Source organism: Astatotilapia calliptera, chromosome 15, assembly GCF_900246225.1.
Source record: "Astatotilapia calliptera chromosome 15, fAstCal1.2, whole genome shotgun sequence".
Classification (NCBI taxonomy): Eukaryota; Metazoa; Chordata; class Actinopteri; order Cichliformes; family Cichlidae; genus Astatotilapia; species Astatotilapia calliptera.
In genome coordinates, this window is record NC_039316.1 from 33203787 (window position 1) to 33230851 (window position 27065).

Below are 27065 nucleotides of genomic sequence, written 5' to 3' on the forward strand. Positions count from 1 at the left end.
TCTTTGTGTTTGATTATGTGCGAGCGCATGAAGTGAAGAAAAGCAAATTAATTAGGGCAGGAAAGAATAAAATAACCTTATTTAGATAAGACGAGGAGATGTTGAAAAATACATGAAAGGACGAGAATTTTAGTGAAGTAAGAGCGGGGTTTCCTCGTACGTTATGTCATTTATTCATCTTGTACACGTCATGTAGTCAGCCGTCTTTTCATAGCCAAAATCTGAGGAAGCCACAAGTTTCTTAAAAAGATTTTATATTGTGTAAATTAGACTTCCTCAAACTCTGATTTAGAAGGAGAAAAAACTTCCCCAAAATCCCTTTCAACAAGACAGAAAGTCGGAATTCATTTGATATCAGCAAATTTCACAAATCAAATGGTTAAACAGTCCATTTCAAAAAGTCCTGTTTAAAAAACTGAACATGGTAAGTGATCAACATCAAGTCCTCATAAATTTACAGACTACAGGATTTGTATGAAAAAATAAAGTTGGAAGTTCTGAGCATTTATTGACAGATTTCACTGTTCAGCACAAACATTTTATTACATATTCATTAGAAATAAAAATTGTACAGTTTGTCTGTTAGTCTGTTTAAGCTTTTATTAATGTTAGTAATAGTATTGTAATATTTATTTCTTTATTTGCTGTTGCCATGTTGAGCTACAAGAGTTCAAAGATCTGGATTTTAAGAGTAGTCCATAACTTTTCAAGACGTTTAAAGTCGGGGCTTTCTGAAGGCTATTCCAGACGTTTAATGGGGCATTTCTAACTTCTTTAGACCTTCACAAAGGGATGATCCCAGGATCATCCCTTTGTGAAGGTCTAAAGAAGACCCAAACTGTCACCCTCAGATGAAAGGAAAAGGCTCAAGCCTGCCATGAACTGCAAACGTCTGGAACAGCAGCATCACTGTCCACAGTAAAGTGAGTATTGCTGTCTGAGAGGGTATTGATCAAGAAAGAAGCTCCTGCTGCAAAACTGGCAACTTCAACCTCAACTGAAATTTGCAGTTGCCCACATGGACAAGTCAAACAGTTTCTGGAGAAAAGTTTTATGGTCAAATGAGACAAAGATTGAGCTTTTTTGCCTAATAACACTGTACCAGCTGTCAAGCATGGTGGTGGTAGCATCATGCTCTGGGGCTGTTGTGCTGCAAATGGTACTGGTACATTACACAAAGTGGATTGAATAATGAAGGAGAAGCACTACCTCTGAGCTCATCAAATTAATCTCTAATCAACAGTTAGATGCTTGAAACTTGGACACAACTGGATGTTCCAACAGGACAATGATCCTAATGGATAAAGCAGGCTAACTAAATGACCTTCCCAAAGCCCTGACCTCAACCCTATTGAAAATATGTGGACTACACTCAACAGGTGGATCCATGCCAGGAAACGAACAAAATTAACTGAACTCTGAAGTCTATAAATTCTGCCAAGAAGAATGGTTAAATGTCCAGTCAGAATTATGCCAAATGCTTGATGATGGCTACCAAAAGGGTCTGATTGAAGTGCAACCTGCTAAGGAACGTTTCACCAAATATTAATGGTTGTGTATGTATATTTTTGAAACCCAGCCCCAAAATAAATTCAAACTTGTGCACGCAATTCTTGTTCAAATAAATGATTAAAACCTCCAAATTACCACAATATTCATGCCCATGCTGAGTGGATGTAAACTTTGTACCATAACTGTACTTCAGTTTACAATATTGGCGAATGAGTCAACACTGTTGGCTCACAGCAAGAGGATTCAGGCTCAGTCTGGGGGCTTTCTGAGTAGCGTTTGCGTGCTCATGGTCGTGCCTGTGTGGTTCTCTATGGGCTCTCTGGCTTCTAGAGTCGGTTTAGGTTTACAGGTGACTCTAAATCAGCCGTAGGTGTGGATATGAGCACGAACTGTTGTCTGTCTATCTCTGTTAGCCCCTGTGAAGGACTTGAAACCTCTCCACCTCTCATCTCATGGCAGCCCTTGAAGTAGTTAAATATATAAGAAAATGAATGATATAAGAATATTGGTGCTATAATTTAGAGCTTCATTGTAGGTGTGTAGTGGTGTTTTCTTTTACTAAAAATTCTAAAAACAAAACATGAACTCAATAAATTCATATTTCTACACTCATTTCAAAGGAGGGAGGGGTTCTCCAAGGGTGAGGACACTGACAGTGGCGCTGCTGTTGTTCCTATAGGGGTGGAGTTTAAGGAGTTTAAAGGGGTGGAGTAGCTGTTAACACCAGAGGGCGTAGGGGCTGCGTTTCCTCCCATCATGAAACCGGGCACAGGGTTGGCCATGCTGGGAGCCTGGCTTAATGTAGGGGCTACTGTGACACCTGGTGGTGCCCATGGTGAAATGTTGCCAGGCGCAGTGGGCCACGGGGCCGCCCACTGGTTTCCTGGAAGCACCTGCTGGCCCCAAGGCATGCTGGCTGGAGGGTATGTGGGAGATGAGTATGGAGAGCCACCTACAGGATGTGTGGGGAACATAGAGAGAATCTGCGAGCTGGAGAGCACTTGCTGTTGCTGTGGAGGCTCTGACGGAGGAGAAAAATAGTTTTTGTTTTTCAAATAGCGCTACACTATGAGGTGTACTGTTATTACAAATCTGCTGTTTTTAAGAGGAACGCGTCCTTATGTTTACTGATACCTGGGATCTGAGTTTGTGCCAGAGGCTCCCCCAGTGGGGTCGAAAACACTTCCATCAGCTCATTGGTGGATGAGGGCTGCTGGCAGAAACAAGGAGAGAATAAAATATAAATTCTCACCTACATGTTACCTAAAAGTGAGGAGACAGAAGTGTAGTTGTATTACAATCGTCTTATTTTGCGAGATTCCATAATGCTGCACCAAAGCTATTATAATGAGCTACTACTAAACTAATAAGTGACACTGGGGGTGAAAAAAATTATTAATTAGGATCAAAGCTAGACTTTAGTTAAAAAGTTAAACTTAAACACACTGAGCACCTGTAAAAGTATAATATACAAATAATATCATATACAAGTATACAAGAAAGATGTATACATATAGCACTATAAAATCACAATTTATTAAAGAAACTAACTGTGAAAATAATATAAACTAAACTAAAAATAGTCACGAATAACTAAAAGAGTAAGGTCATGAACCCAAGTGTCTAAAATGACTTTCCTCCTCAGGCAGGCTGCGCTCAGCCTGAGAGAGGGGACGAGGAGTTCGGACAAGCCTCCCTTTGGAGGTTTGGAGACCCCAGGGTAAAACCACAATCAACTGGAGAGATCGCATATCTAATCTGGGACAACTTCAGGATCCCCTGGGAAAAATCAGAAACTGGGAGACACTGCTCCTTAGCCACTTAGCCTCCTACCATTTCAACCCAACTTTGGACACTTGCTTTTGTCAGCTATTTCATGTGAAATATGGCTGTTATCTCACATAAAAACTTGTATTGTTGTTTTATACCTGCTTTGTCTGCTGTGATGAAACATCTGGCCGTGGGCTGAACAGATCTTCAAGAGCTGGTTCCTGTAAAGTAAGCAAGTCCATGTATAAAAACACAGAAATATTTTGTTTAAATTTGGGATCACCTTCATTTAGAAAAAGTGAAGATGATTAAAAATAATGAACCTCTGCTGCTGAGCTCTTGTGTAGAACCAGTAAAGAAGCGCCCTGAAACAGAAAAAAAAACCAACAGTGGTGAGTGAAAGCTAACAAATAAACCAACCAAAAGCACAGGGACAAAAAAAAAACTTCTTTCTGACTTGTGTTGGTGTCTCTGCAGGCTGCTGCGAGATCTCTCGGTCCACATGCTGACAAACTTCCTGGATGTCGAGGAACACTGGATGTGCCTGAGAGACACAGATAAAACATCTTACTGCTGTGCAAACTCTTAACAGGCCAATGCAGCCACATGCAAAACAAACTATAGTGACAATCATTCTCGTTCACGATGAGCTGGCTTTTTAAAGTTTGCTTTGCATGCCTGTTTTGAGGAGAATGTAAGTAAGTAAGTAAAATGTATTTATATAGCGCTTTTCACAGATAAAAATCACAAAGTGCTTTACAACACAAGAAATGGAAATATAAAACAATGTAACAGTAAATAAAACAGCAATGTAATACAATAAAACAATAAAAAAACAAAGGAGGAAATTATTCAAATGCTTTTCTAAATAAAAATGTCTTAAGCTGTTTTTTTTAAAAGAATCAATGGAGTACGTGCAGCGTAGAGACAGTGGAAGAGAATTCCACAACCGTGGTGCCAAAGTCTGAAAGGCATGATCACCACGAGTTTTAACCCTCTCAGGCTCAAATTAAACTTTTTGTTGCTAATGCACAACCAAGTCCTGCAGTGGTACTTCTGAGTAAAAAAAACCTCATAAAATATGTTTGTGGGGTAATCAGGTTGTTAGTTTTTAACTGTTGCAAATCGGCAACGCCTGCCTCAAGAGGGTTAAAACGAGTGCGCGGTACCACCAGCAGTCTCTCATCTAATGAGCTTAAAGCTCGAGAAGATGAATGTGGTTTCAGCAGGTCAGATAAATATTGGGGAGCTTGACCATGTAGGGCCCTAAAGGTTAGAACTAAAATTTTAAAATGAAACCTAAAACTTACAGGCAACCAGTGAAGGGAGGCTAAAACTGGAGTAATATGAGATCTTCTCTTGGTGCCTGTTAAGAGACGGGCTGCAGCATTCTGCACAGTCTGAAGACGATTTAAGGCTGATTTGTTAAAACAAGTAAAAAGAATTGATTGAATTGATAAACTCTTTTGCAAGAATATCAGATTACTCAATTAACTGGTCAAAATCTACAGTCCTACCGATTAATTGCTCCTTCCATAATTCCTCTTCTACACCACTGCAATCGGGAAATATAAAATATTTAGGTATTAATGTTTCTCCCAAGCTTGCAGATCTAACTAAATTAAACCATATCCCACTTTTAAAGAAGGTAGAAGATGATCTGGCTAGATGGAAATGTCTACCCATATCACTCATGGGAAGGGTTGCCGCTATAAAAATGATGGTCTTACCAAAAATAAATTATTTATTCTCAATGATCCCAACTAAACCGCCACAAGATTGGTTCAGATCGCTAGATTCATGTATGTCCAAATTCCTTTGGAAAAATAAACCCCCACGTATAAGCTTAAAAACACTACAAAAGACCAAGGATAAAGGAGGACTAGAACTGCCTAACTTTCAGCACTACTTCTTAGCCAACAGGCTTCAGTTTATCTCAGGATGGCTAAAACATACCCTCTTAGATGAACTTTGGCTAGATGTAGAACAAGCACTTTGCAATAATCTAGAGATCTCAGACCTACCATTTATCAGCTCAAACATCCAACGACATGAATGCTTTAAAAGCATCAACATCAGCTCTTCTCTGACAGCATGGTGGGAGTTTCTAAAATTGACGGCGTCTTCATTAATCCCATGCAAACGTACACCTATCTGGAACAACCCTGACATATTACAAAACAATAATATGATAAACTTTTCAGATTGGAGTGGTAAAGGAATCAAATATTTAGAACATATACTAGAAGGAACAGAATTTATTTCATTTGACGGACTAGTTACACAATATGGGATCAACAAGAAAAGATTTTTAGAATATCAACAAATTAAATCCATAGTAAAAAAGAAATTTAAACCGGGTCAAGTTGAACTACAAACACCACCAAGTGTGGTTCAATTTCTTACTCTTAAACCCCCCAAATTACTATCCAAAATATACAGAATGCTTTCTAAAACAGATGAATCAATATCACTTCCTATTGCAAAATGGGAAGCGGATTTATCAGTTAACTTAGACCTAAACTTCTGGTCTCAGATTTGCTTAAAAACCTTTCATCTAATTAGAAATCCCAGTCTTCAATTAATTCAATACAAAATATTACAGAGAGTGCACTATACAGGTCATCGGATGTTCAAGATGGGCTTTACGTCTACCAACAACTGCTCACACTGTCAAGGCAATACACCAGACAATTACATCCACGCTCTTTGGTTCTGTCCACCAGTTCAGAAGTTTTGGCGCGAGATATGTGACGACTTATCGAAGTGTCTGAAATGTAACATTCCAACTTCCCCCTTAGTGTGTTTGTTGGGCAGCTTAGATAATGTCACTTCAGAAAAGAATATCGCCCATATGGTTTTCACTGCCCTATGCATAGCCAAGAAAACAGTCCTCATGAACTGGAAAAATAAAAATAATCTTAATTCTAACCAATATAGAAATTATCTATTAGATTACATTAGCCTTGATACAGCCTCTGCCACCACATCAGATCAATTGCTCTGGGCTCCTTTGATCAGCTCCATCACCTAGTGGGGGTGGGGGGGTCATAGTTTGGTCCCTCCTTCACTGTTGTGATTGGTGTGGGGGTAGGGACAGGCTTAGGGCGTCGGGGGGGTTCCCTGGAGGCATCTTCCTTGGGGGGCTCAACCCGGGGTAGCGGTCATGTCCGGTTAGGGGCTCTGTTGGCTCTCAGGTGACTGTTTCCTCGCGGCTGCGTGCAGCGGGGCTAGGGGAGGGTCTGTGCTGACGGACGTGGGTTACTGACCTGGTAGCCTGGCTGCCCCTGGGTGGGTCCGGGATGGGCGTGAGGTTCTGGGGGCGCTCCGTCTCTGGGCTGGGACCCGGACCGGGCCTCGGGGGCTTGGGTCCTGGTTGGTGTGTTGCCGGGGTTGTGGGCGGGTGGGTGCATGGGGGCCCAGCCCTGGAGCAGGGTGCCGCCGGTGCATCGAGCCACCTGGGGGGCTCTTCAACTGGTGGGGGAGATTGTCACATCTTGCAGGAGCTTTCCTCTCCTCAGGAGCTCCCTCTGCAGGAGGGGGAGATACAGGAGAGGTGGAGGAAGATCTCAGCCTGGGTGTTTATTGTCTTATGTAGTCTGGAAGATGAGTGGATGGTGGGGTGGGTGCAGTTTTCTCTGTGGTGGGGTTGGGTGGACTGTCCCAGGCTCTGTGGGGCCGGGAGGCGCTGCTGCACTGGGCCCGGTCTGGATGGGCCTGGGCCCCCTTTCCCTGGTGGGTCGCGGAGTATGGGGGTGCCTACTGGGGTCAGCGTGGGAGCTGGCCCCAGGGAGGGGTCACTTGCCCCTCCCTTCCTTCCCTCCCCATCTCCAGCTGCCTCCCTCTTCCCGCTCCACCACAACCACCCACACATGCAGGACCTTGGAGTAGGGGTATGTCACCAGGGTGCAGAGGAGGCACTGCAACTCCCCCTGGCTTCTGCTCCGCAGCTGCTGGGTGAGCCCTCATCTGGGACTCTCCTCAGCTCTTTCTGGGACAGTGGCGCGGCTGCCCCTCTGTTGGTCTTCCTTGGTCTCTTGTGTTCTGGGGGCCTCTGGATGTCTGGAGTTTTGATCTCCTCCATACCTGCTTCATGCCCTGGAGGACGGGGCTGTGGCCCCCCCACACCCTCTAGCAGATTATTACAAGAAGGAACCTTTTAAAAAACAAAAAACAAGCGCGTCCATGCTCACAGGTGTACACACGGGTGATCACACCCACAAACTACACCTTTTTTGGCTCCTACCTCAAAGCACACTGTGTTCTGTTGATCTTATGTGCTGCACAATGATGTTTAATATTTGGTATTTGCTGTCATATTCCCATATATCATTGTGATGTTGTTTGTTCTGTTGCTCTTGTTCTCTTCTGCTTGTTTTCTTTTTTCTTTCTCAGCAGGTGACCCAGGTGATTGATATATGCATTTTTTTCTTCTCTGCCCATTCTGTTGGTTTTTGTCTTTTGCCCTTCTCCCCCGTCCCTCTTCTCAGCTGTTTCTCTTTCCCTCTTTCTTTCTCCCCTTCTTTCCCCCAGTCAAGTCTGTCCCGTATTCAGTAAGTGAAAATAAAAGAAACAATAAAAGGTGAATCAAATGGACCATTACGGCAAGGCTGGGATGGTCAATTTGGTAAAGTAGATCCGTTGGGCATCTTTCTTTGCCTTTAGACAACAATTCTGATGGCAAAAGAGCCAAACAGGACAGGCAAAAAAAAAAAAAAAAAAAAAAAATTAAAATCGGTACTTTCTATATTGTTTGCTGTGTGTAGACATAAGTTCTATAACTTATGATCAAAAAAACAAACAGAATAAATCATCTGACATTGTTCAGGCACACAGGCTGGACTGCAAATAAGTGGAAAAGCAGCCAATGTCCAAAGAAAATCTTTAAAAGACTTTTCTACAGCCTGAGGAGCTATTGCCCCAAACCACCCTTGATTTCTTCAACAAAATATGAAGAAATCAAGGGTGGCTCAAGAGTTTTTCACAGTATTACATATGTATATGTATCAGTAAATTATCTCTTTTCCCTGCCCTTGAGCACCACAACATGTGAACACAAAGGTTTCTCTGTACTGAAGAAATCACAAGTAGATATGCATGACAATTTCTTTAGTGCTTCTTAACATTTTGTCTTTTAAATTTGAATCCCCCCAAAATGAACTCCCTTAAATTAAAGCATTTCATCATCAACTGACATGTTTTCATACAATACCCAACATTAACATAAACACAACTAGTGGTTAAATTGCTGCACACAATAAAGACTTTGACTGACTGCAGACAGCAGAACAGTAGTCTCAGAGGGCTTACCAAAACAAACCCTATTTGTTTGCATGTCATGGAAAAAACGCCTCTCAGCGTGTGATGCCCCATTGCGAAAAAAAAAAAGAGAAAAGAAAAGAGAAGCTAAAAAAGAAAAAAGAAAAAAACAAAACAAGTAAAAAGACACAACTATAGTAGTCTAAACAGGAGGAAATAAAAGCATGAATAATCATCTCAAGTTCAGGCTTTGACACCATTAGTCTGAATTTTGAAATATTCCGTAAATGATAAAAACAGTTTCGGACCAGCTGTTTAGAATGCTGCTCGAGCAAGCTAACTGTATTTATTTAGAATGAACTTTAATGCTACACAGATAAATACACTGCACAGAAATTGAGGTTTCTCTCCTCCGTCCAGACTGAATCTGTCAAACATGCACTGTTACTGTGAGCAGTAAATTGCAAAAAAATGCCTCCTGCATGAAAATGTATATTTTCATTGAGCCTGGCTCTGCTGGAGGTTTCTTCCTGTTTAAAGGCAATTTTTCCTTCCCACTGTCGCCAAAGCGCTTGCTCATAGGAGTCATATGATTCTTGGGTTTTTCTCTGTATGTATTATTGTAGGGTCTACCTTACAATATAAAGCACCTTGAGGCGACTGTTGTTGTGATTTGGCGCTGTATAAATAAAATTGAATTCATTTGAATTTCATCTAATTTTTTTAATATATCAGAAGGTTACTGGTCCATTCTGTACCCCACCTCTCACAGCTGCGATAGGGTCCAGCCCCCCTGTGACCCTGATAAGCTGAAGAGAATGGATGGTTTGATGGTTAAATGAAGTTAAATAATGCTGATAAATCATGTCAGCATTAAATTGCATTGCGGTGGCTCAGTATTTTTTTATGTGCTTAAACAACTATACTTGCTATATGTGCCCACTGGAGGAGTTATAGTAAACATTTTTGCTAATAAATGACTTATTAAATCATTTTTATATAATAATCTATTAAATGTTTATATGTTATGTGGCAGTATTAGCAGTATTAGCATTAATATTAGCAGTATTTAATAACACCACCTGTTTCTGCTTTAGTACTGTGTTTCGTTACCAGGTTAGCCATCTTGATGTAGAAGAGGATGTAGTTGTCTTGATGCTGGTAGATGTAAGCCAGAGCTCTGGGGTCAGACTCATCTTTGGTCAAAGAGCTGATCCTGCTCCTCTCATGGTCGTGAAGAACAGCCTGAAATGAGGATTTATCTTTTATTTATTATACAAGAAACTCTAACCACCAAAATAAGAACAGCTTTATGATACTGATCCTCAGCACTTGTGTAAATATCATCTCCACCTCTTAAGATTTTCCAGTTTTGGAAAATAAACTGCAGTGTAATAAAATACTTTTATTATGCAATCCAAGCATGAACTGTCCACTGAAGAATCACAGTCATTTTAAGACTAACTATCAACCTAAAGGGGGCGCTACAATTTGAGGACAACACAACACATGTTGGGAAATCCCTTGCTTGACTCACCCCGGTCCTTTCATCCAGAATTTTCAAGCCACTGGAGGAAATTTTCAACCAAATTCTCCTCTTGTGGATTCCCTGTTTCCTTCCTGCTACCTCAAAGCCCTTTAGCACACACACATTCACACAACAGCACAGCACAGGTGAGCTGAATAAGAAGTAAACATGAAATGACAGACATATATTCCAATGAGATAAGTCAGAGCACACATAAAAAGCGAGATGAATCTCACATTAAGGAGTAAAGCTAAACGAATTAACCGACAGAGCAGTTCTGACATATTTCACAGTCATTGTGTCTACGATTGATGTAACACCACCAGTAAGCATGCCGGGACAGCCGGAGGGAACATTGTATCTGCAGCCAGAAGTGGTCTGCTGAAAGGACCTCTTACAAACCAGGATGTACAGATCATTGCTGCTAACAAAAAAGCAAGTGCTTTCTTTGATGGTTTACTTTGTGAAATTGTTTTAATCCATGATTTACAGCCACAAAAACATTGGCAGTGGATCTGTTTCAGTCCCAATCGATCTGGGTAGGTTTTCTAAGCACTTTTTCCTACTGGAAGCTGTCTTTGCTATTGCTGAGTGTGTGGTTTGGGTGGTTTTCGCAGGTTGCTTTTTATATTATATTTCATAAAGGTGTCCTCTTCTCAGCATTATACACATTTTATTGATAAATTATTATATTTAAATTGTATAAAATATATAGGTCTCAAAACATGCAACAAGTATACCGTGCAAAAGTCTTGAGTCACACTTCCAAGCAGCCAGATGTTCTCGTGGTTTTTTAAAACTGGTCTTGACAAACATCAGGCATGGCTCGAGACCTTTGCACAGTACTGTACACAGCTTACATTATTCATATGCAAAGCTGCGATTCTGCAGTTGCTATCAAACAATCACCCAGAGACCCTGAATTGGCCTTCACAGCAGTCAGATCTGTGTCAAACACATCCTGAGCTACTCCACAGTCACCTGCACAAAGTTCACTCTTTGATTCTATTTGCTGAGTGATTTGTGGTTTGGCTCCTGCCGTCTGTATTTTTATACTCGTTACTATGATGTCCTTCCTGTGACTGCGATCGGTGACTCACACCAGTGCTGTAGTGTGTTTCTTCTAACTGTGTTGTAATGTATTGTGTATGGTATAAACATTTATATTCAAAGCAGTGTGTGTGTGATCGCTGATTGCAGTTTAAAGTTATTCACACTACATTAGATGCATGCTGACACTGACGGTCTTGACAGATCGCACAAGTGTGATTACAATTTTGAGTGATTGTGACCTCGCTCTGTCCGTTCCCCGTGGACCGTGTCTTTTTATCGTTTATTATTGTTTCCCCCCTTTTTTGACTTTTTACAAAAGCTGTGGCGCGCTTCTCCAAACAAACTCTCACTGCATCATGCAAAGTCCTTTGAGATTAGAAGAACACGTCAGGAGTCAACAGGATGTCAGAGGCATTACAAGCCATTTTTCCACAGCAGGAATGTTCCCACAACTCATTTTCTTTCTGAAAAAACAAAGACACTGCTCATTCATCAAACATAGAGTTAAAACTGTGTTAAGGAAGAGTTTCTTTTTAAAAAATATTTAATAATAATGCTTTGTCAAATTCAAATGCCATCAGAAAGGTCTACAAAGGTCCAAAAACTACACATCGAGTCTGTTTCTGACAGTTTTCAGTCTGCAGCCTGTGAGTATTTAAAACCTTGTAGTTAGCAAATAAACTCAAACACAAAGAAAAACTTTAAGATCTGAACTCACTGATGCATGCTCTTCCACTGAAACAAACAGCAATCAGGAGCTTTTCCTACGTATGACTCATATCATAGACAGTGCATAAAAAATGTGCATGAAACAATACGTGTTAACTTACATCACAGAGGCTTCCTCTAAAAATAACCATAGATTTAACACTCTGCATGGAGCTGGATTTAAGTGGTTAAAGTTAGTTTTTAGAGCCTGTGCAGCACCGTCACATGCCAGTACAGATGTGTTGCTGCTAAAAGACTTACATTTAGCTAACTAATAACACTGATATCTCAGTGGAAAACAAGGAAACTGAAACTAAAAAGCAGTCTAAGGGAGTCCTTTCTGTACTGCCCCCGGCTTCACAGATGGGTTTTATATTAATAAACAAAAAAATGGATACACTGTCCACTTTCACTCTCTGTCTCTGAAGCTCTGAGTGGCTCTTCTTTGTTGGCTAGCTGCCTTTGTTAGCTGTAATGTTATATGTAATGTAATGTAATGTTTGAGTTGTAATTGAACTGCCAGTTTAGTGTCTTTTCTTTCGCTGTGACAGTTTTTTAGAGTAGGGCTCTGAGGTGTAAATTAACCTTAACACATGTGATGTTTTGTTTTCACTTTAAAAGCAAGGCAGATCTTTATAATGACCTGCAGAGCTCAAGTCAAAAACGGAGTCAGTAAACCAAACGGTGTAGTGGCTTTGGCCTTCTTTTATATACAGTCTATGGTTAAAAAACTAAAACAGAAGACAGAAAGTAAGTTCTAACTGTCAACACCACTGAATCTGAATACTTAAGATTGGGATCTTTAAGTACAGTATAGCACATGATTTTCTTTTCTGTTGCTTGTCACCTAACTTACTTTAAAGATTTATTCCTTTCTTTTTAGATGGAAGGGTCACCACAAGACAACAAGGACTTTCTTATTTTTCATTTTTATCTTGGAACCAAAAATGTCTGTGATAACTTTCATGCAAATCCTCCATTAGATATTGAGACATCTGAGCGCTGACCGAAATGGACAGAAGGACAGAAAAAATATATCCTCCCAGATCTTGACGTAGCTTTTAAATACTTTTGCTGTGATGCTTAAAAAAATATTGGTCTGTGAAATACAAGTACCTCCAAATGATAACATTAATCTCAGCAGTCATGAAATATTAAACGTCTGGTGTTTATCTTTGATTTTTTTCTCTGATAAAGTGAAAAAATGAAGATTGATCTTATAGGAAATCAACCAGTTTAATCAAGAGCAGACAGAAGTCAGTTTACTTTGGCGGTGGACTACCTTTAGTTTCATCATGGAGTCTCTGCACATCTTTTCTCCGAGGGCGTCGGGTACTGGGTCCATGCCAATCAGCTTGGCTTTGTAGCGAACTCCTTCCCCGTGGAAGCGAGACATAGTATCCATGGATACCATGGTAGCCCCTGGGAACCACGAAGAGAGGACATAAAGGGTCAAATTATTATGAGGATGAATTTGTGTGAGAGCACAGAAATTCTTACATGTGTATATTTTGGTTAATTAACGGATTTAGGATAATGTTTGTGTGTCACAATTTCACTAAAACCTATGTGTATTTGTGTATTTGATGTCCGCACGCCTTCAAATCATGTGTTTACAAAGATTGCAGTATTTGTGGTTTATATGAGTAAATATTTGTGTGTATGTATCTAAAACTATGCGTATGTGTACACAGGGCGTTCCTTGTGTGTAAGCAAACTGCAGAGCAAGCATCTAACTGATGCCGAGTCAGTGTTTCAATCCATTTCCCGACATGAAACAGGTAATTTAGCAATAATGCAAAAGTGTGACTGTAGCAAAGGTCGACTCCTAAACGGCTTCATTTGCGTCACGTAACAGTTTTACGGGATTTTAGTCACTGTTTAGTTCGAAGGTGAACACAAACAGACCGACACAAAGCTACAGACTGGCAACAAATTAAAGGGAAATCAACACAATTCAGCTCATTTCAGTTTTATTTCTATAGTTCCAAATCACAACAACAGTTGCCTCAATGTGTTTTATATGTTAAAGTAAACAATCGACAATAATACAGAGAAAACCCAAAGCAGTTGATGACCCTTCTAACAAGCCCTTGGCGACAGTGGGAAGGAAAAACTCCCTTTTAACCTCTGGCAGAACCAGGCTTAGGGAGCCGCAGCTATCTGATGGCTTGATTTGATGCTGGACTGCAGGATATTTTTCTCAAAAGATCAGCCCAGAAACCTGCCCAGTGTCTAGCTGGGCTGACATTTGGTGACCGTGAAGCCCATAGCACATGACTGACTCTCCACTCAGTCTCCACTCATGCCCTATGGGTGACATAAATTAAGCAATATAAATAAGTAAAATTTTATTTCTATATGACCTTTTGAGACAAAGATCACAAAGTGCATCACAACTAAACAGGAAGCGTGTTAGCAGAATTGTCCAGGTAGCTTTCACTGCCGTTGGTATAGAAATGCCTCACCTCTCTGTTGTTGTCAATGGACTATTTCTGCTGACACGGTCAGATCAACCCCTGCACTGACATGCTCAGGCCTCTAGGAAAGGTGCGTTGGGTTTCTTTACATATCAAATCAATAAGGAGCTTTCACTTCACCAGCTTGTGTGCAAGTCTTCTATATTAATTTTTTATTTCTATGTGTTCATTTGAAGACACACATTCCAGCTATAAACGGCTACAGTGGATGACATTTAGATGTTATAGCTACACTGGCAAATAAAAGTTGAACTACCAATCTGTGTCACACTTCATGAACTTATCAGTTCTGATTTATAGTTTTCTTGTGAGAATTTGGTAGTTTTGGTCCTCTAAAGAAGTCGAAGCTCCTGCAACACTCGTGGTATAAACTTTGCTGCTTGACCAGCCCGTTTCAACTTGTGGCCTTCATCGGGGTGCTTGGTAACAATTTCCCAGCTAACACAGGCTGTCGTACTTTGATTTACACCGTAGGAAAATACCAGTGCTGAGCAGTCATAGCATCGTTAAAAAAAAGAGAACTGGATAAGATCAGAACTTAGAAATATGTTGCTTCTGTTGGCTCAGATAACAGACATCTGTGAATGCTTTGGACTTTACAGCCCATGAAATCCAATATTCACTTCAGGGTCCGACATCTTTTTAATCACACTTGCTCTTCTGCTCTTAGCTGCTTCTGACTTAAGCAGTGTTTGATAACGTAGACCGGAATCTTTTCCCAAGAGCTTTGAATCATGCTTCGAATGAGTGAAAGTCTTGGAATATTTCGCAACTTGGCAGATACTTTAATTTAAGACATAGTTTTCTTCTGATTAAAGTCAGAATCACTGAGACTGCATTTCTCGAAAATCTTAATTGCAAATTTATTCAGAAATTGCTTTTGTTCCAGATCAGCTGCAACTCACATGGCTTTAAAACTTGTGATTTTCTGTGCCTTGTGTTTTATTTGAAACTGTAAAGCACTTTGTCTAGAAAATATTAACTACAAAAGGTGCAGAGCTGCTTTAGGTCAGTTGTAGCAATGTTGTGCTGACTGTGGAGCCCATTTGAGTACCAAGAACTCATTTTCGTGTTCAAGAAACCAGTTTAAGATCATAAATCCATCATTGTACCCTGTAGTTATAAAGGGATGGACATGGTCAGCAGCAATACTCAGGTAAGCTGTGGCTGTTTAACGATGCTCAGTTGGTAATAAGGGGCCCAAAGTGTGCCAAGAAAATACCCCCCCACACCATCACATCAACGAGCTGTTCAGCAGCCTGAACTGTTGATATAAGGCAGGTTTGCCCCATGTTTTCATGTTGTTTATGCAAAATGTTGACCCTATCATGTGAACAACAGAAACTGACACTCATCAAACCAGGCAATGCTTTTCCAGTCTTGTGTTGTCTGTTTTTGGTGAACCTGTGTGAACTGTGGTTCAGTTTCCTGCTCTTGGCTCCAAGGTGTGGTCTGCTACTGTAAGTTCAGAGCTCTTCTGCGTACAGTAGCTTGGTTGTAACAAGCTACTGTATGCAACTATGTAACAAGCTTTCTTTATTTGAGTTTTTTCCCAATGTTGTGATTATTTAGAAGATTTGTTAGTTATTTTCATGCTCTTAGTTAAAAAAAAAGAGTTTCTTGTGTTTCCTTTAGTGTAAAGTTATTGTGTGTATGCATTTGTCTCCTGTGTCCTTGCGTTTAGTTTCACGTCCTTTGTGTCATTATTCATGTCGGTTTCAGCTGTCTCATTTCCCCCGTTTCTATTTCCTCAAATGAACCCTTTGTGTATTTATTGCGCTGCCTTCCTTTTGCTTTTTGTCTTTGAGTCTCTGTTGTCTTCTCCCATTTATTGGCAGTAAATTGGATTACATTAGTTTTTCTTTCGCAGATTTTAATTTTGGATCGCAAACTAGCCATCATTCAAGTGCTTTGTATTTTATTCCCGCCTGCCTTTGGAGTCTGCTTTTGGCTCCCTTTGCATCTGACCAGTCTCCTCTGACCTCTGTCATCAGCAAGACCCTTTTGCTCAGAACTGCCGCTCTATGGATATTTTCTCCTTTCCAGAGAAAGCCATATGGGAAAAATCCCAGTAGATTCTGAATTATTCAGACTATCTGGCGCCAACATTCAAAGTCGCATAGGTCACCTTTCTGCTTGATTCTAATGCTCGGTTTGAGTCTCAGCAGTTCATTTTGATCATGTCTACTTGCCAAAATGCACCGAGCTGCTGCCGTGTGATTGGCTGAATAGATATGTGTTAATGAACAGTTAAAGAGGTGTACCTTATAAAGTGGCTGTGGGTTTTATTTGAGAGCTACAGTCTAAAGTGATCATATTCTCATAAAATCATGATTGCTCTTGATGGCAGTTAATGTGTCAAAGACGTCTCTAAAAAAGATTATGTAATATCTACTGTCGGAGATTAAAGTTCCTCTGACGGTCCGTCATTTTGCTGACCACACAGCTGCTTTGCAAATGGAAACGCCTAAACTGTTGAAATTTACACCTCATAAACAGACATTTATCCGCTTCACATGAAAGCTTCTTGCAGCTGGAAATGTGCCAAATGATTTACAGCCACCGTGTAAGCTCATATTTTTCTCCCACAGCTGGAACAGGACATAACAGAAGAACAAAACAAAGCGTTACCTGCAAAAGCTTTCAGTTCCCATCAAATCTCAACAAACTCACTGTGCTAGGACTAACAGCCAAACATACTGTGATATTGTCAGCGCTGTTTATATTATGCATGGAAAGTGCAATTTAGACCCACTAACTTAAAGTAAATAGTGGCTCTTTGGCAGAACTGCTAGTCTGTTTTTAAAAGCTCATAAGATTTTCATTTTACTTAAAGGTTTATTCCTGGTGCTTAGTTTTAAAATCCCATAAAGATCAGAATCTTGGCAGCTGAGCCCAAAATAGCCCAGCTGGAAATGAGCTCTGTGTGCCACAACATGCAATGCCAGTGGAAAAATAAGCAAGCAGAAGGGAGTTCACCTGGGCAGCTGATGTGAAAGCTGAAGATAACTTCTGAGAACTGAATTAGTCTCTGAGGCTTTATGTATCTGCTTCAAATGTGCAGCGATTAGAGGAAACAGTTTGAAGAGCCTGGATGAAAATAGATCCAGAGCCAGACTCAGTCAGAGGCGTTTAGCACACACTGCAACTGAACAGCAGTAAAATATGCCTTTGCTTACAGTCTAAGCACATCCACGCTTTGCATTCTTAGCCTTTCATGCAGCTTTGCGTCATTCTGGAGGGAGCACTCTTTACTGACATTATTAACTTTGAACCTTACGGTCAGCTGAGACCAAACACTTGTACCTGTTATACTTGCTGTGACAGTGGTTTGGCTCAGCGCAGGAAAACTTCCAGCCGTTTGCTGTGTCTCCATCACGATGACGTCTGCTTAGAAAATCAACGCAAGCAGGACAGAGGATCCCGTGAAAACAGTGAGCCCGTCACAATTGCTGGCTGCAAAACAGAATTTGAAAACCAAAGGTATTTTGTAAAACAATCCCTCTAGTACTTCTGGTAGTATTGTAGATTTTTTGAATCTAAAAGCAGAAGACTAAAACCTTTGATCCACCTCACCTGCTCAGAGTGTGTTTCTGCTCTCTCCCTGCTGCTTGGCTTGTCTGCAATATCTCAGAGTCAAAGGTCAGGCTGCAGATTCACTGGTGATATATTAACATCCGCTGGGAGGCCCAATTACATGGGAATCCTTGTAGACTGAAGAAGGTCTAATAGGAAGGACAGACAGTTCATGGTAATTTCCCTCTCAGGGGATGAATGTGAGGTCATGCCTTTCCCTCAAGGACAGATTTGGGTGGTATTTTCTTAAAATAACAGCTGAGGTTCTCTGAAAAACTCTGCAGGAAGGGTGGTTGAGAGAAGCCAGAAAAGAGCAAATGCTGAAAACAAAGGAAAGATAAGGATAAAAGTTTACAAACATATCAGACAGATATGTTTTCAGAAATAAGTAGATGAAATATTAATTGCAATGTTATGTAATCCCTCATAATACCACAAAAGGATTCCCTTCGTTTAAAATTGTTATTCTGTTTGTACTCATCGCAATGCAAAAACTACCAACATGAACTTCATGAAAGTCGGTCAACAAAAAGATGGACACATTCAGTTATGCCAAGTGTCTGGACCCCTCATTAAAATGCTTTAATTACAATGTTGGGCTTGGCAGATTAAAGCTTTGTGGTTTAAATGTAGCTTTAATGTGATACCTGGTATCTCAGCGTCCATCCATCTTCATCCGCTTTATCCGAGGCCGGGTCGCGGGGGCAGCAGCCTAAGCAGAGAGGCCCAGACCTCCCTCTCCCCAGCCACCTCCTCCAGCTTATCCAGGGGAACACCAAGGCGTTCCCAGGCCAGCCGAGAGATATAATCTCTCCAGCGTGTCCTGGGTCTGCCTCGGGGCCTCCTCCCGGTGGGACATACCCTGAACACCTCACCCAGGAGGCGCCCAGGGGGCATCCTTGTCAGATGCCCGAACCACCTCAGCTGGCTCCTTTCGATGTGGAGAAGCAGCTGCTCTACTCTGAGCCCCTCCCGGATGGCCGAACTTCTCACCCTATCTCTAAGGGAGAGGCCAGCCACCCTTCGGAGGAAGCTCATTTCTGCCGCTTGTATCCGCGATCTCGTTCTTTCGGTCACTACCCACAGCTCGTGGCCATAGGTGAGGGTAGGGACGTAGATCGACCGGTAAATTGAGAGCTTCGCGTGCATTTTTTAATTTTAAAGGGGCACTCTGAGCATTTTTATTAGTTTGGGGGAACAGACTACTCACACACGTTCACAAGAGCAATACTAACATGCTGATATTTGTTGTGTTTTTCTATGTTTACCATATGCACAACATTAAGCTAGTGTTTGCTATTTGGGAGGATGCGGGTAGATTTGCAATGACCATTACAACCTTACTGAGAGAGGCATGACAATGTGTACTAGATTTCAACAATATAGAAACAGTATGACTAGGACAAGGAGGCAGACAGGACTATTTATACACACTGGGGTGATTATGGGACGATCAGCAGGAGGGTAGCAGGTGAAGTAAATATTTCTCCAGACTCCTTGGAGGACATTCAAAGCTCTTCTTTCCATGTTGGCTGCCTTTTGCTCAGTTTTCTGTAAAGATGGATTTTGACAAGATCCCCAACAGCTCCGGCTGAAATGTAGCCCTAAACCAAACAGTCTCACCGTGTCATCGTCCCTCAGTCCTCCTGAGCTGCCTGCTGCAGGCTTTGTTTACTCTCTGTCTCCCTCTCCTCTCTCTGTGCTTGTGTGTCTGTGTTCATGGGTGGGACTTATCACGGGTTCCCACCTCTGGCTGAACACACCTGCAACAGTCAATCACCTGCTCCAGATGAGCTCATCAGGAGGCGAGTGGCTGAGCTTTGTTCTTTGCTAGACTGTTCAACTATGCTGTTAGTAAAGCCTCAGCTCTTTAGTGTGGCGTGTGCTCTTTGCCTGCCCCCTGTTCTTTCCTTTGTATACAGACATTCCCTGGAATTCCCCCTCCCTGGATTGCTTGGAGAGAGTGCCTGAGCTGAGTGAGGAGAGTTTGGATTATTTGGATGCCCCTGATCCTTGCATCCCAGGAGCCCCTGTTTCCCCATCACAACTTGTAACATCACCTGGGTGTTTCACTGTAAATAAATGCACTTAAGTTGACCTCTCCGAGCTCTGCCATTGAGTCCTCTTCGCCCACTGCTCTTGACTGTATTTTACAGATACCTGTTGTACCTCTCACCTTACCTTTGCCATACATATTAAAAACCATTCAAATCATAAAATTTCAAATTTGGAGTCGGTGAACTGTTAGCATTAATTTTCAGTCCAGTTCTTGTGTAATTATTTGCTAAGTTGTCTATTATAAGTAGACAGCACAGATTCATCTCTTGAGCTAGGAGCACTTTCTTCTTCTTCTTCTTCTTCTTCTTCTTCTTCTTCTTCTTCTTCTTCTTCTTTCAAATTCAAATTCAAATTCAAATTTTATTTGTCACACACACAAATAAAACTTGTGTCACACACACAAACTTCTTATTTTTTAATTGAATGATTGATGATTTCCACAAATTCTTCTGAAAAAGGTCAGATAGATGGAGTAAACAGAAAATGTATGAAAAAGTGGCCAATGTCCTTCAGAAAGCACAGAGAGCTGTTCCTAAAGACCGCTTTAAAAGAGAAGAGGAAGTCTGGCTTCCTGGAAGCCAAATATAACCCAGCGAGGGGTGACAGTACTATGTAACGTACACTGTGGCCCCTCAACTCATTCATTAAGCATTCAGTATGAAATGTGATGACATCACAATGACATCATCATCATATTTATTTTGTCAGACTGAGGACCTCCCTTCAGTCACACTCATTACTCAAATGTTGTTAAAGCTGAGTACCGCTCCTGATGAGTAACCTGAATATCCGGTGTCCTACGTTAAAGCCCCTCTGACTGCAGACTCCCTCGTGGGCGAGTTTATCAGGAGATGACACACCGACTTTCACACATGCTTCTGAAATTAAATTTATAAAGAGGAAAATAGTCTGAAAGACTACGGGAATGCGAGTCAGCAGTTCTGGGTATTCTAGTTTTCATTTCATTTTAAAAAGAAACAGGTGCTGACCTGCGAAGGGCGGGGATCATTCCTCAAAATGAAAACATTCCCTCAGTATTAAACATTAATTTGATTTTACTTCAATGCTTTAACAAGTCTGTGTCATCCTGTCAGTTTCATTCTTTAAAAATCATGATGCTTTTTCTTCTAGCGAAAGCTCTGCCTCTTATAAGGGTTCAAAATGCAAGTGATGCACTTTCTTGAATAAATATTTATGAACTAGTGCACTTTTATTATTATATTTAGGTTAGCAAAGAGGTTTTAATCCAACTACAGACATTTTCTCAGGGAGCAAGACTGATTTGTTGAAAACCACCCAAAACAGGATGAGTTTTATATCAGATTAGACATGTCTTTCCCAAGATCTCTTCTAAATGAGAGGGGTTTATTTAAAGCCGAAATCATAAACAAAGGCCAGAATATTCAGATCGGACTGGCAGATCTGGCATCATGTTAGAGACTTTAGTAACCGGAGGATATTCAGTGCCCGATTTAATAGGATTTAGGCTTTCTGCAGAAAGCACCAAAAGCAGGAAAAAGGTCACATGGACTGCTGTCATCAAAGCACCGAGGGGGTTTCAAGTTTCCTTTTAATAAGAACAAGTGTGGGATAACATATGCTGACATTTCCCAACATTTGTACACACACACATACACACATGCTGGGCTGGGCTCTGCCAAATTCTCAACCTTGGGGTGGGACGGTTTTATTAATGTGTTGGTTTTTTTTGGCCTGATTTGAAGTTAATTTCCTATTTTGCTCTTTATACTCACCTAAACAGAGGAACTTGTTTTAAAGAAGAAGTAGCAATATTTAAGCATACCCAATCTAAAAAAAAAAAAACCTAGCAAATTAGTTGATTAAATGTATCATTACTTTAGCTTCCAAAAGTCACATAAAACAGCTAAAATAAAATAAAGAGGACATGATTTCAGTGGCTACCAAAATGCCAAGGTGTTGATGTCATGCCAGACCTGTGAGTCATTAATTTAGGCTAAGTGCTGCTAACTGGAGCTGATTCTCATCCAAACTGAGACCACATGTGATTGTAACTTTATATATAGGCCAAAGTTTCTTGCAGTTGATATCGCTGTGCTAAAAGTGCATCAAACCTCAACAAGAGTCACAGGGGTTAAGAAAGTCAGCTGGGACTTACGTCCTCTTTATTCAGCTTGTCCTCTGAGGTGATGGTCATATGTACAGTGCAAATTCAGGAACATTACATTCCGATTAATGGAGAGTGACGTCATAAGCCAGCAATGATGGTGCAAATACATCAGCAGCTTTGATATCTGGATCTCAATAAGTCTCCATCATATTACTGCGATCAATGCGATCAAGTGTTTCCCACATCCCACAAATCAGCTGTAGTTGTGCGTTTCATGCTTAAACTTTGAAGGATTACATGTTCTTCTGTGTCTTGTGGAAACAGTGTGACCCTTTGAGCAGATGAAATGGATTCAAAACCTCACCGGATGAACTAAAAAAAAAAGTCGAGTAATTAGATTAGAGCTTTTTTAGTGGATTATCAGAGGTTTGGTGAAGTTTTAGCCCATACAAGCACAACAAGTATCACAACCTCAATCTGAAAAAAAAAAAAAAACAGCTGGGACGCTGTGTAAAACGTAAATAAAATCAAAATGGAATGATTAGAAAACTCATATTTTATTTGCAATATAACTCTGCAAACAGATTGTATGTTTAAATGTACCATTTTAAGAATAGTATTAGCCCACTTTGAACTTGATGTCAGCAACATGTCTCATAAACGTTGGGAAAGCACATTCTCTCTTCTTGTAGCAACAGTCTGGGAACTGAGGACACCAGCTGCTGAACTTCTAGGAGAGGAATGTTGCCTTATACAGGATTCCAGCTGTTCGACAGTGCTAGGTCTTCTTTTTTGTATTTTTCATGTCATGATCCACCAAGGGTTTCAATTTGTCAAAGGTCTGGACTGCAAGAAGTTCACTTCAGCACCTGGACTCTTCCACTATGGAACCATGCTGCTGTGATAGCTAAATTGTGGTTTAGGAGTGTCTTGCTGAAATATGTCAGGTCTTCAATGAAAAAGATTTAATCTAGATGGGACTATATGTTGCTCTAAAACCTGATTATGTGTTTCCAGATGTGTAACGGGTATTACTGCACACCCATACTATCAGAGATGCAGGAATTTGAACTCTCCAAAATCTCAGTTAACAACCTGTGTTTGTCCCTATCCTTTTATAGTCCAGAGGGCAGGGTGTTCATGTTTTTCACAAAGAATTTCAGATTTCAAATTGTCTGACCACAGAACACTTTTCCTCTTTGCTTCAGTCCATTTTAAATGAACTTTGGTCCAGAGACTATAGTGGTGGAATATAGAGCTTTAACCTGTGATCTGTTCACAGAAAGGGAGTTCTGGAAGTGTTTCTGTGCCCACGAATGACAGAATCATGCGTGTTTTTAATGCAGTGCTGCCAGAGGGCCTGAAGGTCACGGACATCCAGTATTGCACAGATTTCTCCAGATTCTCTTACAGTTTTTCTCGATTGCTTAAACACTGTAACCAGGCCTCTAAACTAAAATTTCAAAACCGTAACGCTATTGTCCAAAAAGCTCACCCATTTCCCTGAACTATAAACACTATTCCCTGCTTTGACACATGACTCAAATTTGGTGAACTGTTACTGCAAAACTCTACACACAAATCCCTACATTTTACAGTGCTTACACCATGTAGTCATTTAGAAAGCACTAGCATGCAATAATGTTAACTTAAGTCAGCACAGCTTGAGCTCAATTAGCACACAATTAACCAGGTGGAAACACTAGGAGTCAAAATTTAGCACACACCAATCAGAACCTGCGATGGATAGATAAAAGGGCCAAAGTCAGCTCATTCAGGTTTGAAACAATGGATCCAAAGAGATGCAAAGGAAGAGGACGTGGTGGAGGAGGAGGACGTGGTGGAGGAGGAGGACGTGGTGGAGGAGGAGGACGTGGTGGAGGAGGAGGACGTGGTGGAGGAGGAGGAGGTGGTCTAGGACAACAGGAAGGTGGTGGAGGAGGAGGGAGAGGTGGAGGAGGAGGAGGACGTGGTGAAGGAGGTGGAGGTGGAGAACGACGGCGACAAGGAAGGGGAAGAGCAAGGGCAAGAAGACAGTCAGTCTCGGATGAAATTCGAGCCACTTTAGTTGACCATGTCCTTGTCCATGGGATGACTATGAGGGAGGCTGGGCAACGAGTACAACCAAATTTGAGTCGCTTCACTGTTGCCTCCATCATCAGAACCTTCAGGGAGGAAAACAGGTAGGTGTACTTGCAGTAAGACTGCTTTGTACAGTAACGTTTAAGTTACTGAACTTATGTGTCTTGAGTTTCAGTATGTTTCCATTATTTGCCTGTAAAATGAATGTGTGACAGTTACAGTAATGAGTGCTTCTATTTTTGTAGGACACAGAGACGACCACCTGGTGGAGGCAGGTTAAGGCTTTTGTCGGAGGAGCAAGAGAGGGAACTTGTAAACATGGTAATTGCAAATAATGTAATCCGCCTGCGAGAGATTCAAAGGAGAGTGATTGAGGATGATCATCTTTTTCGAGGCATAAATGCCATCAGCCTCTCCACAATTGACCGCATCCTCCGAAAGAATCAATTCCGGATGAAACAGGCATACCGAGTCCCTTTCGAACGAAACTCTGACAGAGTGAAAAACCAACGTGTGGAATATGTTCAGGTATGAGTTTTGATACTGTATAAAGTATTGTGTACCATCACAGCATGGCAGTTTATGCTGCCATTTCAGCACTCTTGAACTGTGGTTCAGGGTACCGATAGACTCTACTGTGTTATGTGTTTTGCAGAGAATCTTTGAGATTGAAGGACGGCCTGTTCCCCATGAAATAATCTTTGTGGATGAGGCAGGTTTTAACCTGACCAAAAGAAGGAAAAGGGGGAGGAACATAATTGGCCATCGGGCTATTGTAAATGTCCCTGGTCAGCGTGGGGGGAATGTCACTATGTGCGCAGCCATCAGCCAACGAGGGGTACTCCACCGCCATGCCGTACTAGGACCCTATAACACTATGCTTCTCCTTGCTTTTCTTGATGGTTTAAGACAACATATGTTCCAGCTGCACTACAGGGAACCAGCACAGCCAGAGCAGCCTCACTACGTTGTTGTGTGGGATAACGTCAGCTTCCATCGCGCTGCTCTGGTTCGTGACTGGTTTACCAATAACCCAAGGTTTTCTAATATCTTTCTGCCTGCATACTCTCCCTTTCTAAACCCGATAGAGGAGTTATTTTCGGCATGGCGGTGGAAAGTGTATGACCGAGAACCTTATGTCCGTGTTCACCTCCTTCAGGCCATGGAAGAGGCCTGCCTAGACATATCAGTAGATGCATGCCAGGGGTGGATCAGGCATGCAAGAGGATTTTACCCCCACTGCCTGGCTGGGGCCAATATAGCCTGTGATGTGGATGAGATTCTCTGGCCTGACCCAGACCAAAGACAAGATGCTGAGGTGGGATAATGTTTCTGGTGTGTGTTGTACTGTATAGTACATGAATGACAATGTGCCACTGTACATACATTGGTTGCGTCTTTTGTGTTTATCATGTGACAAGGGTTTTGAAGGGGAGAACCATAAGCAACCTATTTGTTTTGGAACTATTGTTTTGAATTAATTGTACCAGTGTGCAAAACTCTGTTGTAGTGTGTGTGTTTTTGAGGGCTTGTGTTTGATGTCTGAGGGCAAAGTTTGGTTTTTCAGCAAGACTGAATAGTTTTGAGTGTAGAGCTTCATTTTGACCTGGAAATAGGATGTTTGGGAAATTGAGTGAGATGTTATGGATTTGTGTTTACTGTTGTGAGAATATGAGGCGTAGTTTCAAGAAATGTGTTTTAGCAATCGAGAAAAACTGTAATATCATCAGGTATTATTGTAGATGAGGAGATATTCAGTCTTTGCTATTTTACATTTAGGAACATTATTCTGGGTTCTGTTTCCCCCTCTGGGGGCGAGGGTACCTGGACCCGGGGTATAGAGTATGTTTGGGGAGTGTGATTGTGTGTACATGTCCATTTATGTCAATCCTTACGTTGGGTGAGTGCTGAGTGTTTGTATATGTGTGCATGAGGGTGGGAATACATGTGTGTGTGTGTCTGTGTGTGCCTGTTTGTCTGTGTCTATATGTCAGGTCGGGTCTTAGACTCCACCTCTCTGGGAACTCCCAGGCCCTCCAAGGCCTATCTCCCCTCACCACACTCCCTGCCGGTGACTGATGCCCTCAGGGGTCGGTGCATTGGTGGTTCTTGGTGTCCGGGGCTGGGCGCTCAGGTATGTACCAGCTCACTCCCGGTGGCTACCTGGCGGGGCTGTTGCTCGGTTAGGCCTCCTCCAGGGTGCGGGGGGCCCTCGGGCCTCCGGCCTCTGGGCCTGTGGCTCGGTTCACTCTGGCACAGCTGGCTGCCGGCAGAGCCGGCGGGCACGCCGGTGCAGCCACCTCTAGCTTCTGCTCGGTGGCTACTGGGTGACGCCTTGTCTGGGGATCCTCAGCCCTTCCCATGAGGGTGGCACGGATGCCCCTCCGGTGGTCCTCCTTGGGCTCTTGCACTCTGGGGCCTCTGGATGTCTGGGGCCTGGATCTCCTCCATGCCTGCTTCATGCCCTGGGGGACGGGGCTATGGCTCGCTACATCCTCTTGCAGACCATTACATGTGGAAACCATTTGAATACAAGCGCGCTGATCCACACAGGTATGCACACGGGTGTTCACTGCTCGTAGACTTAAATTACACCTTTCTTGGCTGCTACTTCAAAGCACATTGTGCGCTGTCTGTCCTGCGTGCTGCACAACAACATTGAATATTTAGTATTTACTGCTGTTTACACTTAGCTAGATTAATGCGACGGTGTTGTGTTTAGTATGTTGCTTTGGTTTTTTTGGGGGGTTTTTTTTGCTTGTTTTCTATTCTTCTTCTCTCAACAGGTGATCCAGGAGATTTTGTTTTTTTGATATGTTTTCTGTTTTCTATCGTGACCAAAATATGGGTTTATGAAATTTGTAAATCATGTATATTTATTTATTTTCATAACTATTTACATTGTAGATTCTCACTGAATGCATCAAAACCATTAATAAACACATTTGGA

The 27065-nt window shown here is 41.7% G+C and overlaps 1 protein-coding gene across 3 annotated transcripts; it reads right to left on the reverse strand.

The window, feature by feature from the left end:
* Positions 1 to 448: 448 nt before the first annotated feature.
* LOC113007168 (disabled homolog 1-like) lies at positions 449 to 19577 on the reverse strand. 3 transcript variants are annotated; one of them, XM_026143643.1, is made up of 11 exons: positions 19321 to 19577; positions 17887 to 18035; positions 17617 to 17766; positions 13113 to 13252; positions 10079 to 10177; positions 9655 to 9786; positions 3740 to 3826; positions 3606 to 3647; positions 3441 to 3503; positions 2647 to 2725; positions 449 to 2533 (listed from the first exon to the last, which is right to left on the reverse strand). In XM_026143643.1, exons 3-11 carry the CDS (start codon positions 17684 to 17686, stop codon positions 2127 to 2129), a joined length of 1119 nt encoding a protein of 372 aa, XP_025999428.1. In that variant the 5' UTR covers positions 17687 to 17766; positions 17887 to 18035; positions 19321 to 19577; the 3' UTR covers positions 449 to 2126. The 3 variants fall into 3 exon arrangements, with proteins under 3 accessions (XP_025999428.1, XP_025999429.1, XP_025999430.1); XM_026143644.1 differs by having other exon boundaries at positions 19510 to 19558; XM_026143645.1 differs by lacking the exon at positions 19321 to 19577 and adding an exon at positions 18534 to 18553.
* Positions 19578 to 27065: the final 7488 nt, after the last annotated feature.

Coding starts and splice junctions, on each gene's coding strand:
- LOC113007168 (XM_026143643.1), bottom strand. CDS start 17,686: ATGGAGACACAGCAAACGGCTGGAAGTTTTCCTGCGCTGAGCCAAACC. Junction 10,178..13,112: donor ACTCCATGATGAAACTAAAG/GTAGTCCACCGC, acceptor TGTGTGCTAAAG/GGCTTTGAGGTAGCAGGAAG. Junction 3,504..3,605: donor ACAAGAGCTCAGCAGCAGAG/GTTCATTATTTT, acceptor CTTACTTTACAG/GAACCAGCTCTTGAAGATCT.